General features: G+C 40.0%; 1 protein-coding gene across 1 annotated transcript in view; it reads left to right on the top strand.

Annotated features, from left to right (window-relative positions):
* Positions 1–16,742, top strand: part of SYT16 (synaptotagmin 16) — a 93,717-nt gene that overhangs the window by 57,166 nt on the left and 19,809 nt on the right. Inside the window, exons 2-3 of the mRNA XM_047079921.1 lie at positions 7,247–7,459; positions 13,021–13,277. Of these exons, the coding sequence (XP_046935877.1) occupies positions 7,247–7,459; positions 13,021–13,277 (470 nt within the window). The remainder of the gene's footprint in view (positions 1–7,246; positions 7,460–13,020; positions 13,278–16,742) is intronic.

The raw sequence follows: 16,742 nt of genomic DNA, 5'->3' as shown, positions 1-16,742 counted from the left end.
CTTGGCCAGATTCAAACTCCTAATTCAGTCTCCTCTGAAATAGTCTGCAGCCAAAATGTCTGTGTAGATTTTTAACCCTCTAGCTGTGACTTTTAGGGGGTTCCTTGGATTCTTCCCTATGCAATCATATTTCAGGTGACAGTCAATTGTTTGAGCTAAATTCACATGCAGATTTTGGAGTTCTCTCTCTGTGGTTCCTTCCTTTCTGGAGTTTTCCCCTATATTTCTTTGAATTCTGTCCTCCAACATTTTAAGTCAATAAGGCTTCTGATTTCTTCTGAGTCCTAGATGCCCTGTGCTTCATGGACTTGCTGGTACTTTTAACAGAAAAGCAATGTAACCATGTATCTCATCCAGTGAAATTTCCTTCTTTCAAAGATTGGATCCTCTCCAGATAGTCCCTGCTCTTGCTCACTCTCTATGTCTTCAAATAGTTTGTTTAAATTTTTTTTTCATGAATTTATAACTGTTATTCGTAGGTGAGTTCAAATCACTTATTCTGCTGTTATCAGAACTGGAATCTTTTTTTTAATTTTTTTTTCAACGTTTATTTTTTTTGGGACAGAGAGAGACAGAGCATGAACGGGGGAGGGGCAGAGAGAGAGGGAGACACAGAATCGGAAACAGGCTCCAGGCTCTGAGCTGTCAGCCCAGAGCCCGACGCGGGGCTCGAACTCACGGACCACGAGATCGTGACCTGGCTGAAGTCGGACGCTTAACCGACTGCGCCACCCAGGCGCCCAGAACTGGAATCTTTATGGGGTGCCTGGGTGGCTCAGTTGGTTAAGCCTCTGACTTTGGCCTAGGTCATGATCTCGCCACTCATAAGTTCGAGCTCCATGTCAGGCTCTGTGCTGACAGCTCAGAGACTGGAGCCTGCTTTGGATTCTGTGTCTCTCTCTCTCTGCCACTCCCCCACTCGTATTCTGTCTCTCTCTCTCTAAAAAATAAATAACATTAAAAAAATTTTTTAACGAACTGGAATCTTTGATATTGTAACTTTTCCCTAGTATAGTGATCTGTATGTTATCAACTTTAATCTTTTATTTTTGACTTACTCATATCTGTTAACAAGCAGCATCTCTTTGTAGGAAATAGAGTTGTCAAAATATCTCGCAAAGGTACAGGATAACAAAACAAGTGTGCACAGGAGAACCCAATGCTAATTCTTCCTCTGCCACTAACCAGCTATTTGACTTTGGTGAGTCCCTTAAGTAATCCCAGACTCAGTTTCTGTTCTGTAGAATGAGGGAGTTGGGTTATATCAATGTTTTTCAAACTTTTAAAAAGTGTTGGGACTTCTATTTTTTTTTCTCAACAAAATCTCACAAAAATGTAAACCATATTAGGGCAAAATATCCTTGACTGTAGAGGGTGCATAGCTCAACCTGCTCAGTGCAACCACCCATATCTCCACGTTGATAGTGGTATTGAAGCTCCTTTGTGGAACCCTAGACTTCCACAGAACATAGTCTGATAATAGTTAAGGCTGGATGATTTATAAAAAATCTTTTTCTCTCCTGCCTGAATCCAATAATGGCTGGATTGTGCTTCCAGAAATGTGGCCCCTTTCTTAGGATCTGAAATGGGCAGTTGTCTCATTTGACCTCCTTTCTGCTTTTTCACTTTAACCAACTTCTTATTCTTCCAATCTTATCCAGCCACCACGGGCAGGCATTCATTGTGGGTATTTGAGAAATCTAGTATGTAAGGGATTTCCTGCAATTGTAGCTAAAAGTAACACCCAGGTACTGCACTACTGAGTGCAACCCACCCCCACCTCCACTTCCCATCCAGAAGATGTGAGCTGTACTTCCCTCCACCTAATTGCTCTTGTGTGGGTGGGAAGGAATTAATAAGCTTGGAGCTACACTGATCATTTATAAATTCTAACTCCATCTGTAAAATAGCAGCAGACAGGCTTAAGAAATCCTCCCTTTGTATCACCAGTTGGTAGTTTTGTTGCCTTAAAAGAAACAAGAAAATGAGCAGGTGTTGAGCACTGCCCACAGCCAGACAGCATTAGCAACTCATAGAGTGCTCCACCTCCAAACTTGGGAAAAAGGATAGTGAGGAAGGAAAGTGACACAACTCCTATTATCAACTTAATCTTTTCCTCCCCCAGCCCTTGTTTTCTTCCACCTTTCCCTTACAAAACCCTGATGATGAGTTTCCAAGTTAGACCCTGCAAGAACAGGCACATTCTTTCCTTTGTATGTAAATGGAAGGCTTCCTGAAAGGGTTTCCACCTAGGGTACTGCCACGATGGGGGATAATAATAATAATAATAATAATAATAATAATAATAAACAAGTTTGAGCATATCAAATACCAGGCATATGCTAAGTGTCTTTACATGGCTAATCTCATTTAGTTCTCTCAACAGTTGTAAGAAGTAAGGAATCTCAATAAGGACACTGAAGTTCAAAAAGAATAAGAATTTGCTTCAGTCTCAAACTAGTGAGTGGAAGATCCCAAATTCAAATGCAGGCAGCTTGACTCCAGACTTACACTCTTAACCAGTCTAGCCTTGACTAATGTTATACCTGACAGCAGTTTCTGTGGCCCTGCCCAAGCCCCCCTTCTTTACTTAAATGTGGAAGATAAAGATGGCATTGGCTCTGCCCCTTCTTACTTAAACAAGAAAAAAATCATTACAAATTAGAGTGAGGGACATTCTGACTCCATTGTGGTAGGGATTCAATATTGATGGGTCATCAGTTAGCTCTCTGTACCTGTCCAAGTCATGAACTTGCTGTCAGTGCAAGAAGCCCACAGTAGCACCTTGATAATGTATGAACAAAGGGGTGAAGCCAGGTGGCCATGCATCAGAAAGGTTGCAGAAGAGTCTAACTTCTCTGTGGTGGTGGATATTTGGGTGCTCTCTATGGTCTGTCTGAATTCTGTGATTGAGTAAAATGAACAATCTCAACTTCAAGATGTATCCACATCCATGGTAATTGTGCAATGTTTTCCTATTATTTTAGCAAGCTAATTGGCTGAAGAGGTGAAGATTTTAATACAAATGCCCAATGTGCTGTTTCACAGGTACTTAGCTTGAAAGGGGTTTAAAGTTTATGTTTATACAGTGTTTCAGAGAGTACTATATTATCTCTAAAATAAGCAACACAACTTAGATGAGACTTTGCAATTTTAAAAATTTAAGTTGAATGAAATCCAGATCAGCTATTTAGTTGTTGACATAGAATCATTACAAGGCAAGTAGCAGGGATCTTTAAAAACGATGTTCGTGAAAATTCTTTCTAACTCAGCCTGTGTAATTTTGTGTTCTTAGTGATAAAATACAGTTGTATCAATTTTGACCAGGAATTTAAAAAGTTTTTTTTTTTTTTTTCCTTGAGGCAGCTGATGGTAGAGGGAGCATCATGTCCATTAACATTGACTTTGGAGCAATACAGCCTGGGTTTCGATCTTGGTTCCACTATTTACTAATTGTTATGACTATGGCAAATTACTAACCTCACTTTGCCTCAGTTTTCCCATCCAGAGAATGGGAATAATAAAGTACTTATTCTTTGGGTTATCGTAAGGAGTAAATAAATGAAAATATGTAAAGTTCTAGAACAGTGCCTGCACATGATGCATGCTCTATATGGGATTGCTTTTATTATTGTTATAGCACCACAAGGGACTTCTATTGCTACTCAGTGGTTTTTAGGATGGATGGCAGGTTTTGTTATTAGGTGGAGAATTCCCTGAGATCCTTGGGGTGTAAGACTTAGAATAGTATGTGCAGTTTTATTTATAATCCCCCAAGGATCCATAGGCCACTTATACTGCAGCCTTCCTGTATGTATTCACTCCCATGTGGACTCACTGCTCTTCTCTCCTTTCAAAGGAAGCAACTTCCTGGGCGGATGCAGCCGGGCACCCTGGCCCAACTCTGACAACTAGATATGGCGCGAGTATTCTCACGCAATAACATCTGCTGATATCCGCATGGGCTAAAAACATAAGTTCTATGTTCAAGTTCCACTGTGTTATTTTGCTTACTTTGTTGCCCAGGGCAAGTTACTTAACTGCTTTGTGCCTCTGTTTTCCATCTCTATGATGGGAATAAGAATCATCCCTACTTCCTGGTATTGCTATGGTGGTTAAGTGGGATAATATACGCAAAGTCAAGAAGATGCCTGGTATATAGTGTATGTTGAATGAATTGGAAATCTTTTCTCTGTGGATGATTGATGACTCACTGGAGAAAAAAAAATCAAGGATGAATTATGGTTAATAATGGTAAATTAATGAAGTCTAAAAAATATTAATAATTCTAATTATTGATTTTATAGATGAAGAAAGATCCATGGGCTAACTCAATTTGAAATTGATGACTATGATTATTTACATTTTATTTATTTTTTTTATTTTAAATTTAAAAATTTTTCTTTAAATGTGAAGAATTTAGTCATTTATTACTTATATATAACACCCAGTGCTCATCCCAACAAGTGCCCTCCTTAATGCCCATTACGCTTCCCTATAGCAACCCTCAGTTTGTTCTCTGTATTTAAGAGTCTCTTATAGTTTGCCTCCCTCTCTCTTTTTATCTTAAAAAATGATGTAGTGGGGCGCCTGGGTGGCGCAGTCGGTTAAGCGTCCGACTTCAGCCAGGTCACGATCTCGCGGTCCGGGAGTTCGAGCCCCGCGTCGGGCTCTGGGCTGATGGCTCAGAGCCTGGAGCCTGTTTCCGATTCTGTGTCTCCCTCTCTCTCTGCCCCTCCCCCGTTCATGCTCTGTCTCTCTCTGTCCCAAAAATAAATAAACGTTGAAAAAAAAAAATTAAAAAAAAAAAAAATGATGTAGTGATACAGATGGAATGGAACCTCACACTTGGAAAGAGCTCCCATGTACACTTATTCCAACCACCCCTCCCATGCATATATCCTCCTAACTTTTTCTCAGATGCTTAGATGGTCCTATGCTCTAAAGGTGAAGGGAATTCAATTTTGCTCCACTGGTCTCTGGGTCTCTCCCATATATGATGGTCTATCCCACAACAGGTGCTTTTCCCAGCATTTGAGACATGGGAAGACTGCCCCTTATGATCATTTTCTGTTGAGATGGTTTTTTAGTATTGGCATATCCAGTATGTTTTGACACTTAGCTTTTCAGGTCTTACCATGTGCTGGTCATGGCCAACAAAATTGAGTGAACTGACAGCGATGTGCTCTTGTATTCTTGGGCCAGCTGCTCCATAAAAAGCAAAACAGATCCAGTATACATGTTTGTTGGGTAGGAAGTTTGGAGGCAGAAAACATAGATCTAGAGAAGATCTGGGAAATGACCCAGACATCAGAAATGATCCAGAGTGTTTAAAGGATTTGACCACAGGGATTGAGCTAGTTGATGTGAGCATAGAGAGTTCTTTCCACTCTCTCTCTCTCTGGTTCTTCAACATAATGATTAGAAATGTAGCCTTTAGAGACAGGCTACCTTGATTCAAATCTCCATTCTACCCCTTATTGGAAGTATTATTGTCAGCCGTTGTAGACATCTCTATCTCAGTTTTCTCACTTGGAAAAAGAGAACAATAATGGTGTTTCATGTATATTCTGTGAGCTAATATGTGTAAGCACTTAGGACAGTTCCTGGCACATAAAAAACAAACAAATAAGTGTTTGTTATTACTACATATCTTCTTAACAAACTCAGAAATATCAATTCTTAAATAAGAGAATAAATGTTTTGATCAGGCTGGTACTTAAAGTATTTTCTCTCACTTACAAATGGCTTTATAATTTCTTCTTAGCTTCTGAATCAGATGGAATATTCAGGACCCATCTGTGAATTAACAACCATACGCTTCCCCAGAATTACTATATGACTTTTGGATTGGAGGAGCAAATCTCTAAGAAATAATTCCTGTTATTTATTGTTTCCAATTTACTTTCAGCAAATATTTACAGAGTAGCCTCCCATGTGTCTGGCATAGAGACAGGGTCTTGAGGGATACATAGGTGGGTGGTCTGCTGTGCCCCTTACTCTCCTGATGTGTGCAGGCTAGGTGGAATGGTTGGAAATTAAATAGGTAAATCTGTCACAAAGCCAGAGGGAGCACTGATAGGGCAGGACTGAGCTCATGGAAGAAGCCGTGAACCTTATTTAAGGGATCAGTGAAGGGCTTTCTGGAAGAAGTGATGTCTATGGCAAGTCCTGATGATGAGCTAGATTCTTGACTAGTCTAGAGGGCTAGAGGAAACTAGTCCAGGCACAGGGAACCCTGGGTGAGTGTGGGGGGGGGGGAGGGGGAGAGGTGCTCAGGCTTGGAGAAAGCATTACATCTTCATCAGTTTATTCAATATTTAACAAGTGTTTGTTAAGCACTTACTATGCAACAGACATTGTTTTACATAATGAAGAGACATCAGGTAACAAAACAGGTGATGTCTTTATTTTCATGAAAGTCATGGGGGAGAAGAGAGAAATAAAGACAATTGCTTAAGGTGGGGCAATGGGGAAGGGTTTAGTGGAGCTGACACCTCAGTGGTGAGAGGAGAGGAACCAGCCAGGTAAATACCAGGGCAGGAGAGTTCCAGGTAGAAGGAACACCAAAGGCAAAGAACTCAAAGGGAAGAACTATCTTCGCTTATTGTAGAAGCTGAAAGGACCAGTGGGCTGATATGGACAAAGTGGTATAAATAATTCAAAGGGTATTTGAGTTGGGTCGTTGGTGTTGAGAAAGGCATCGGAACACAATAATATAAGCTAGTTTTGTTTTGTTTCATTTAAATTGCATATACTACTATGGGTGTCTCTTCAAAACTAGGATACTTTTGGAAGATCATTTGCAAGTAGGTCTGTTCTGGAGTGGGGCTTGGCTCTTTGTGTTTTAATAATAGAAATGAGGCTAAGAGCATATTTTCTGTCATCATTGACTAGAATGAATGTAAGTCAAATGTCCTGTTCCCAGTTATAAGCACGTCAGCAACACAAGAAATCAGCAGGGCCTCCCTGCTCAACAAGAGGTCTTATTATGTCAATTAGGGGCGTCCCAATGTTTCCTCCCGGGTTCTAGTCATATATTTCTACTTGCCCTCGTAAGCTTTCTTTTCCTGTTTTATTCCTTTGGGCTCAAATTTGTGCTTCAATAAATGCTCTAAAATCTTTCTGCCTGGTGTGGGCTTGCTTTATCCAGACTCCTCATTCATGTTCTTCTGTTTCTCCAAATTATGTATCTCTGTATTATTGTGGGCTCCCCATGAAACTCATGGCTCTTGTTTGCTCCCAGTTAACAGCTTTGGAGATGATGAAGAGCCATGCACATCTTCTGACAGTGATGAGGAGGTGATCAAACAATTTGAGATTTCCGTGTCCCGGTCCCAGAGTTTTCGTTCAGAAGCATCTAAGAAAGGCACACAGGTGGGATTGGAGCAGAAATCAAAATTCAGCCACCTGCTCTCTACCCATGAAGAGGATAACACAGAAGTGTCTGCCTGTGAAGGTATTTGCATGAAACCCTTCCTTTATCTAGAGCAGGGATGGACAATCGTAAGAACAGCTTTGAGTCACATGATTACTACACTTGTATCTGAGGCTCCAGAGAGGAAAAGAAAAGGGGGCGAGACCCAGAGGCTGAAACAGAGTAGAGGGGGTCTTACCAACCTCACAGAGGGGGTGTCATGCAGGGAACTGGGAGGAATGAATAAGAAGTGACAAAATCCTTACCCCTGATTTGTGGGACCCCTTCCTTCCTTTTAGGTTATCATTTTGTATATTTTGAACACTGATGGCTAGAATTAGAATGGTATTTATGAAGCTTTATAAAATCTTGTTCTCTTCTGATAAATACAAATATTTCACATACCTGTTTGCTGACATTGAGATTCTGTCATTTTTCTCTCATTTGGAATCCTAGAGTCTATTTTCCATATATGTATATGACCTCAGAAAAATTTTTGGAAACTTTCTTTTAGTAGTTGATGTTCTTAAAACAATATGTGTGTTTTATCTTTCAAATAAATATATGTTTTACAATAATATCAAATAGCCTTTTTCAGATAACATATACCTTGTACATTTGTCCTCATTTTCTGTAGTTTCTACCCTCCCCCCCGCCCCCCCATCCTACCCCTCTGTTTCCATCCTCTGCCACATGAGAATTGCTTGCTGGGCAAGAGCAAAGTGTTCTGCCATTCTCTGATGTCTTCAGACTAAGTACCTTCCACAAAGGGGAGGGAATAATACTCTGAAGTAGATCAGCACAGCCTGTGAATTGTTATAGTAGGTAGACCTTGTTAAGAGTCCTCCTCCTATCCCCCCACGTACACAAAATAACCTAGAGAAAGAACGGTGCATTATTTCTTAGTGCTTTTCTAGTGAAGGTCAGGGATCTCTCTGAGTCCTTTATGCCTGGAATCCTGAATAGGCATAGGCTATTGAAACAGGGAAAGGTCTATGAATTGTAGTTGGTAAAAAGCTAGAGAAAAAGAACATTGTCCACTTTAGTGACCCAGTCTAAATGACCTGAGTTCTCTAATCTTTTCCTTCTTTCCTTTGGACATGTGATTAGTCAAACCAATGGAGGCATAGTTGCAGGTCTTCCATATTTTTCCACACTTAGCAATAGAAAGAGAAAAACGAGAGCCTGGGATTGAGAGAAGGTAACAGAGAAGAAATTTCTGACTTGACAAGGTGGATAAGGCTGGCCAAAAAAAGAACAGCAATAAAGAATATACAGAAAAAACCTTATTCTTCAGCAGAAATATAACAATTTGCTATCCACCATGTAATTTTACTTACTGATATGAGCCACATAACATATTTTATTGCTATTCCTTTTAGCCCAAGGTAAGAGAAAAAATAAATGCGTGATGTAACCAAAGCATGGTAGCGGTAGCTACTGCCCTCCGTCATTTCGTTACTCCCTCTCTTGTTTTCTCTTTTGCTGGTGTTACATCACAGCCTTCCCCTCTTCCACCAGGAGGGCAAATGTTAGCTAATGAAAGTTAATAGCAGTTGATTCCCTGGGAGCAGCATGTTGCATTCAAAAGCTAATGGCCCCATTTCCCAGAAGCCCAAATGTCTAGTTTCTGATTTATACAAATGGCTCCTTTTCTGAGAGTTCTGACAACCATTCCAAACTTACCCTTTCTGGAATTAGCAATAACCTCAATTATAACTGGGGATTCTGAAATTTTTGACAGATAGTGACAGAAAAGATAAAATTACTTTCGCTATTGGAGGGAGGGAAAAGCACACCGCATTGGATAATGCAGTAAATTATTTGTAGATTTTGAAGAAAATCAGGATTTTCATAGGAAGGGATAACTGCATGCTAAATTTTAGGTTATCAAATACCATGGAAATGTTAATGTAATTTTTATTGCATGACGTTTTTTTCTGTGTCACTTCTTTTTGTTCATCTTTAGATCAGTGAATTATTTTCCAGCAAGAAAGAATAAGGAAGAGATTAAGCATTCATCCCAGAGAAGATTTGTGTGTTTCTTGTCTGTCCTGCATCTACTTAGCTTTTTTTTACTCTACCTTTTTTATTTAAAAAAATTTTTTTAATGTTCATTTATTTTTGAGAGAGAGACAGAGTGAGCAGAGGAGGAGCAGAGAGAGAAGGAGACACAGAATCTAAAGCACACTCCAGGTTCTGAGCTGTCAGCACAGAGCCCAGTGCGGGGCTCGCGGGGCTTGAACCCACAAACTGTGAGAACATGACCTGAGCTGAAGTTGGAGGCTTAACAGACTGAGCCACCCAGATGTCCCTTTCACTCTACCTTAAACATGATTTTCTAAGATAAAATTTAATTGTAGACAACTCTTACACTTTAAAAATATGTTCAAAATGTTCAACCAGTGAAAGTAAAGGTTTCATGTTTCAAGTGAGGTTCTTTATTCTAGATGGAATAGTGAGGTTATTAGAACCAAGAAAATGCTATCTTCATGTTCCTGGGAGGTTCTCTCTTGTCTCACTTATCTGACTTAGTGTGGTACATTGATTGACACTGTCTCCCCAGTAATGTCAAAGAGGGTTTATGTGAAGTGATCCACCTTGGACCTGAGATATATATATATATATCTATCTCAAGGTGATATTGGGATGCCTGGCTGGTTTAATCAGAGCATGCAGCTTTTGATCTCAGGGTCATGAGTTCAAGCCCCACATGGGGGATAGAGTTTATATAAGAATAATTTTTTAAGGTGATATCAGGGTGATATATATATATATCAAGAGATTTATTGCAAAGAATTGGCCTATGCTAATACTGAAGCTGGTAGAGAAATATAGAGCTCTGAAATCCACAGGTAAAATTTCTCTGTGTCCAGAGAGGCCTCAGTTCTCCTCTTAAGGCTTATGTAGGATAATCTCCATTACTTAAAGTCAACTGCTTAAGGGCTTTAGTCACATCTATAAAATACTTCCATAGTATCACCTCAATTAATGTTTGATTAATTAATTGAAGCCTATAGCTTGGCCAAGTTGACACATAAAACTGACCATCATCGTAGATGGTGAGAAAAAGTATTTGTATATGTGTGGGTGGTGGTGGGAGGGAAGGGTTTGGGAGTATAAAATGAAGTAACTGGATAATAGGGTTATGCCATGGCAAGGTGGGATATGGATTAAAAAGTGCAAAAAAGTTTTCTGCTAAAATAAATATGGTTTATGTGACATAATTATGGCCTATAATTTCTAGGAAGCTAGGACACATTTCTCTGACAACAGGCAATTACTTTCCTGTATGTGTTTAAGGTGACATGATCTTCCTTAACTTACAGGATGGGAAGATGGCTTTATGTGATGGTGAATCCTCTTTCTTTCTCCTTCTCCTTGTGACTTGTACCCTAGCTTTGCTTTTCTAATTCAGTCCTTGCTTGTCTGTCAAAGAAAATGGTTTGTTACATTAATATGGTTCTTATGTTTTTTGGTTATGAATAGCTTTTCAAGGTTTAATGTAGCTTTTGAAAATTCCCTTATTACTGATCTAGGTATTATCACTGTAGGAGTTAAAGTCATGAGACAGTTTTATAGGGGTAATTTCTTGGCAAAGTTAGACTTTGTGCTGAAATCCTGCTGGGTGCTACACACATTGATGGATGACCCACTGTTTAATAGGACATTTTAGTGTTCATGTATATGAGGAATGGATGTGCTAATTAGAGCCTTAGAAGAAAATTCTGCTTTATGTTGTAGGGTTTTGCATATGGAGTATCTCTCGTTCTGTCATTTTCTGTGGCCTTTTTAAAGTGTGTTTGCCAAATAACTGAGTGTGTGAATGTAAAAATGTTATGGTGTCCTATGAAAGTGTTTCCAAGGGGACTGCACTGAATTATTAAGAATAACAAGGCAGATAGGGGAACTTCTCAGTGGATTGCCATGGTGTTGCAAAATCCCAAATCAGGAGTCTGAAGTTGGGCTCTGAGTACCAAGACCACCTAAAGATGTTTTTGTATAGTCTGCATAGGGTGATAATACAATTTTAAGTTTGCATGTTTACTGCAGGTGAGTCATAAACTGTCTGGTAAACGACTGTCACCACTATTCCATATTGCTGCACACCTGAATGCTTCAATTATTTGTTACCTGCCTAGCCTGGAAAGTTGTTTGAGGGTTTAGTGAAACCCACTGGTGGATAAAGACTAGAACGTATTTGTATGTGGCTTAGTACCTTCAAGGAGCTTATATTCTCACTGAGGCTTTAAGACCAACAGCAGAAACGATTGCTACCACACAACGTGTAAACGAGAGCTGAATTTATCATCTCTACTTTGTCATCCCACTCACTCATCCCATCTCTATCTCTAATTTTCTCTTATCCTGGGATTGTGGCTTCTGGAGGAGATTGGAGACCAAAGAGAGAATATGTCATTGAGAGGAAAGTCAGGGTGAAAACTATTGCTTTGGAAGACTCTGCGTTTTTCCTTACTGTCCGAGGGTAACCTAGACTTTAAAGAAGAGGAAGGGGATGCACAGATGATGCAGGGCTGAAAGAGAAAACAGAATAACACCAAGGTCAGGGGAAAACACTGAGTCCAAGGAGTCAGGGAAGATTCAGGAGTTATTGGACTTTGGATGGAAAGGAAAGATGAGAGGAGAGGGGGTTTGGGGACCATTGTGAAAAGAAATACACAACTTGTGTTTTCATGAGCCCATGAGGCCACAGGTGACAGCAAGGTGGGAGGCAATAGAAAATTGGGGTTTATAGGGTTGGAGGAGGCTAGTTTGGGTCAGACAAACAAGCAAGGCTAATATTTATCGAAAACCTAGTGGCTGCCAGGTGGATATTATTTCATGTGCCCACATGACTCTGTGATGGCTCTTATCATCATTTTATGGATAAGAAAACAAAAGTTCAGACAGTCCAAATATTGTGTAAATTCTTAACACAGAGCTAGGTTTTAAACACAGATCATCTGAATCCAAGTCCAGTGTTCCATGGATCAAGTAAAGAATTTTTTACTTGAGAGAACCACTGAAGCCTTTCAAGGAGAGGGTAAGATGGTGAATGTGAAAGAGAGAAAGAAGAATCCTAGAGTCAGGAGACAGTATGATCTCCATAGTAGATTGTTGTTCTCGCTTTCTAGATCCATCCCCAAAGTCTTGTGTTCGTTAGTTCCGACAAAATGCTAATGTGTTTTTTTTATATAAGCACACATCTTTTATATTCATATTGTTAGAAAGTATTAAGCCTTTGTATATTCCATGTAATGAACTAATGGTCTTTTTGGTTATCTAGACCAAGTTTATCCATTCTGTGGATACAATTATATTTCTGTAGGTGTTATTTGATGGGTTTTGTTTTTGAGATTTTTTTTTTACTTAGAGAGAGAGAGAAAGAGAGAGAATCTTAAGCAGGTTCCACACCCAGCATTGAGCCTGACATGGGGCTCGATCTCATGACCTTGAAATCATGAACTGAGCCTGGAGACTGAGCCACCCAGTGCCTCTGTTTTTGAGATCTTGATTTGTGTTGTTGCTACTGCTCAACTTCTCTAGGTAAAAAGGTGTAAAATAATAATACATTTGAAATAGTCTCCTTATTGCACATTTAGGTTTGGATGGAGCCAGCCAACCAAACTATTCTGAGACTCTGTCTTATGGTGAAGATGATCCCATCTCTGCCCACTCACAGTCCCCATGTGAGGTGGGAAACACCAGGCACCAGGGTGCATCTCCCCAAGAGACCAGTGTGCCTCGCAGCCTTAGTCGCCAGTCCACAGAAGGCAGCTTGGAATTGGAGACAGCTTTTAATAACCGGGGATTTGAAGACTCCTATGCTACTGACAGCAGCTCCATGTGGAGTCCAGAGGCAAGTTATTTGTTTTCCATTCTTTCTTTGCTTGAGTATTGGGTGCTCTCTAGTGAGTTCTTGCTTTCCTCTTCCTGCTCATGTCTTAAGGAAAAAATTTCTCCAGAAAGGAAGCAATGCCTTGAAAAACAAAGACCTAAAGAGCCTTTATTTATAAGAAATAAAAATTTTTCAGGTGACTAAGTCACAGCTCCTATGTATACCAATAAAAGAATAGTTAATAAATTTCTATCAAAGTGGGGGAAAAAAAGAAGAGTGGCAGAATGGACCCAGCAGCAATCAGGCTTCTTGTTTATATAAAAGATTTTTTAGTTCTTTAGAGAAGACTGGTTTATTTCCTTCATGGTTTCAATTAAGTGGAGTCGATTTTTATTTACCCCAATCTTGAGTTATAATTATTTGAATATGAGAATCACTTGAAAATTAAACTAAAATACAGTGGCCCTCCAAATGAAATGATGCAAAATATGATGAATATCTTGCAGTGTAAGTATGTTTGTTAGATTTGCATTGAATTCAAGATCTAGAAGATGGCATTAGTTTGTGATGACCCTCTTGCCATTGACTTTGCTTTTTGGAATAAACCTCTGATAAAAGATGCTCCTTCTAAATTTATTTTTTAATTAAAACTTACTCCAGAATATTCCTAACCACCCAGAGGTATGATTGGAGGTGATTATTACAGACACTACCATTTATTGAGCAATTACTATGTGCCAGGCACTGTGATAAAGATTTTACAAACATTATCGTATAGGCATTTATAGTTATTCTTTATTAGCTAGATGTCTTTTATTATGATTCTATAACATTAGGAGATATTAAATAATAATGTCTACTGCCTACTTTGAAATTAATTTTGATGAAATATGTAATATATGTATATAAAATATTCATATAATTTGTGGGGCAAGAGGAAGGAGAAAAGTGAATGGATTTTGTTAACATCGGTCTGCTTGAGAAAATAACCAGGTGGAAGCTCTTAGAAGGACCTAGGCTGTCATACACACCAGATGCTCATCAAGGAGGAGGAAAAAAAATCACAGAAAATAATGTTCCAAAGTCTTATAGTTGATGCACTGGGGTGTATAGAGAGAGCATAAGGAGGTGTGTGTGTGTGTGTGTGTGTGTGTGTGTGTGTGTGTGCGCGCGCGCGCGCACCCACATGTTGGTGTCATAGCTGAGGATGAGAAACAGTAACGCAGATACATGGTTTGTGGCTTGTCAAGGGCATTCCTACATATAGAGACACCCAAAGCTATTAACCGTATAAGTTTTGGGAAAAATTTATGCTTCCCAGTTGATTTGCTGCTGACAAGTCCTATCAAATCCCACACAATAACATTGAATGCTTAAAAATATTCTTTTTGGATTCTCACACAAAAACAAAACAGAAATCGTTTACCTGCCTATTGATACTCTGTCCTCTTGATAATTGCTCCCTCAGGCTTGGAATTGCCAGGTAACCTCCCATCTGCCTGACTCACAGAGCTGTAATAGAAGACTTGGTGTTGAGAGCACTAAATGTTCTCAGACTCCAAAAATACCCAGACATCTCTGTGTGCTCCATTCAACCTCCTATCTATTTTGAGACAAAAACTGTAATTTGGTGCTCCTACAGTAGAACCTCAGATGCGGCTCGGAGGCAGTTCCTGTAACTGCCTGCTTTGCAGGCTTAGCTTGCCTTTTAAGAATTGATTTATTTGCCTCTTAACTGTATTAAGAACCCAGTCTTTCCCTGTGTATCTGGCATTGGGAACATATTGCAGGTCTGTTTACTTTGGGCCACACAGATGACATCAACACTATCTTACTAAAACACAAAGGCTTTCAATTTGATAGAAAATCTTTAAACCTACGAGGGTTTTGACAACGTGGCACAAGTATTCCCATCTTAGAGAAAAATCAGGATCTTAGAGCTAAAGGAATCATTTCTTTTGCCTTAGAAGGAAACCAGTCATACAGTGTGACTACCCTTTAGGCTGATGGATTTTTGGGCACCGCTCTTCTCTGCTGGAAAAGGCCGTCAACTTTTTCCTGCAGACCCAAGGCTTGGCAGGGAAGACAATGGACGGGTGGCTGGTGATTTTGAGCACACAGGGAGGCAGGTGTCCCACTTTTCATCTCTGCTTTCTACTGATTAACTGGTTGGCCTTGAGAAGTTAATTAAAATCTGCCAAATGGGGATAAAAATGAAGAGATTTTTACCTTGCAGGAAGGTCAGATGGATTAGTGGTATTAACAGTACCCGCATGAGGAGAGCCTTTAGTTGCCTGGTGATAGGTAAAGTGTGTTGAAATAATTAATTGCTATAAAAATACCAGCCTTCACAAATCTTTGTTTCAGATCAACCCAGGAAGGGGCCACAGAGCCCAGTTTCCCTGTGCCACAGCTCGGATCGTCCCCGTCCAGAGCCTGGCTAGGGCCTACAGCTCTGTTTTATGCAGGGTTCTTAGGAGAGTTGTTTCAGAGACCTTCAAAGGGCTTAGCACAGACCTGCAGGTGGAATGAGCATTTGTCTGAATAGATAGCCCGATGGATAAGTGGAGAGATAAGTCACTGACTAGAATATTTTTACCTTGGCTTTGAAGTTGCTGACAACTTCTGCTAACTATTATGAAGAGCAGGGACCTAAAAGGATGTGAAATTCAAAGTAGTATGTGTTTCCATCTCTCCTTTTACTCCCGCCTCACCCCACACACTTACTACAAATATAAATAGCTGTGGTGAGAGGCTTGGGGGGGGGGGGTAGAAGGGAGTCATCATGGTTCAGTCTAAGGTTTAGGATTTTGAGCATTAATACTGGTAAATCCTGCATAGCCTTGGTAGGGCATCTGATGTTGGGAGCAGCGAGTGAGTTATTTAGTCTTTCTAAGCCTTAAGTTTCCTCCCCCCACAAAATGAAGATATTAAAATTCCTACCTTGCTAGGTTAATGTGAATATTTTAAAAGATAACATTTCTTAGGTAGATTCCCAAAAAGCAGAGCCTGTTTTGTCAGGATGTACAATCCCTGAGAACAAGAGTGAGGGACAAGGAGGGGAATGAAGCAGGGTAGAAGGGAGAGCCAGTATAAGAATGTGTAATCAAGTTGGCCACCACTAAGTGTGGCTCATGGCTTGATCTTATGGGACTGCAAGAAGCTGTGCTAACTCATCTCAGGACATCTGTCCAAGGGGACACAAGTTTATTGCATGGGGCATTAACCTCCACGACACTCTGGACTTTATATACATGAATGCCATGCAGCATTCTGTAACATTCCAATCCTTGACATCAGTAGAGGCCTGTGGTGGGAGTTGAGAGTTGCATTGCCTGGACAAGCAGTAAGACTTTGTTGGGCTGTGCCAGGCTGAAGCTACTTAGAGCCCAACAGTCTGTGCCTGCTGGAAAGCTGCAACAAAAGGTGAGGCCGAGAAGGTCTGAAGTGCCTGAAAGTGGGCTTTTGCAGACCATAAAGTGTTTA

The sequence above is a fragment of the Lynx rufus genome, unplaced genomic scaffold (assembly GCF_022079265.1).
Source record: "Lynx rufus isolate CCGP_SWC_20201006 ecotype Redwood Valley unplaced genomic scaffold, mLynRuf1.p SCAF_17, whole genome shotgun sequence".
NCBI lineage: Eukaryota > Metazoa > Chordata > Mammalia > Carnivora > Felidae > Lynx > Lynx rufus.
The sequence above is the reverse complement of the archived record's forward strand: the minus strand, read 5'-3'. Positions and strand labels throughout refer to the sequence as shown.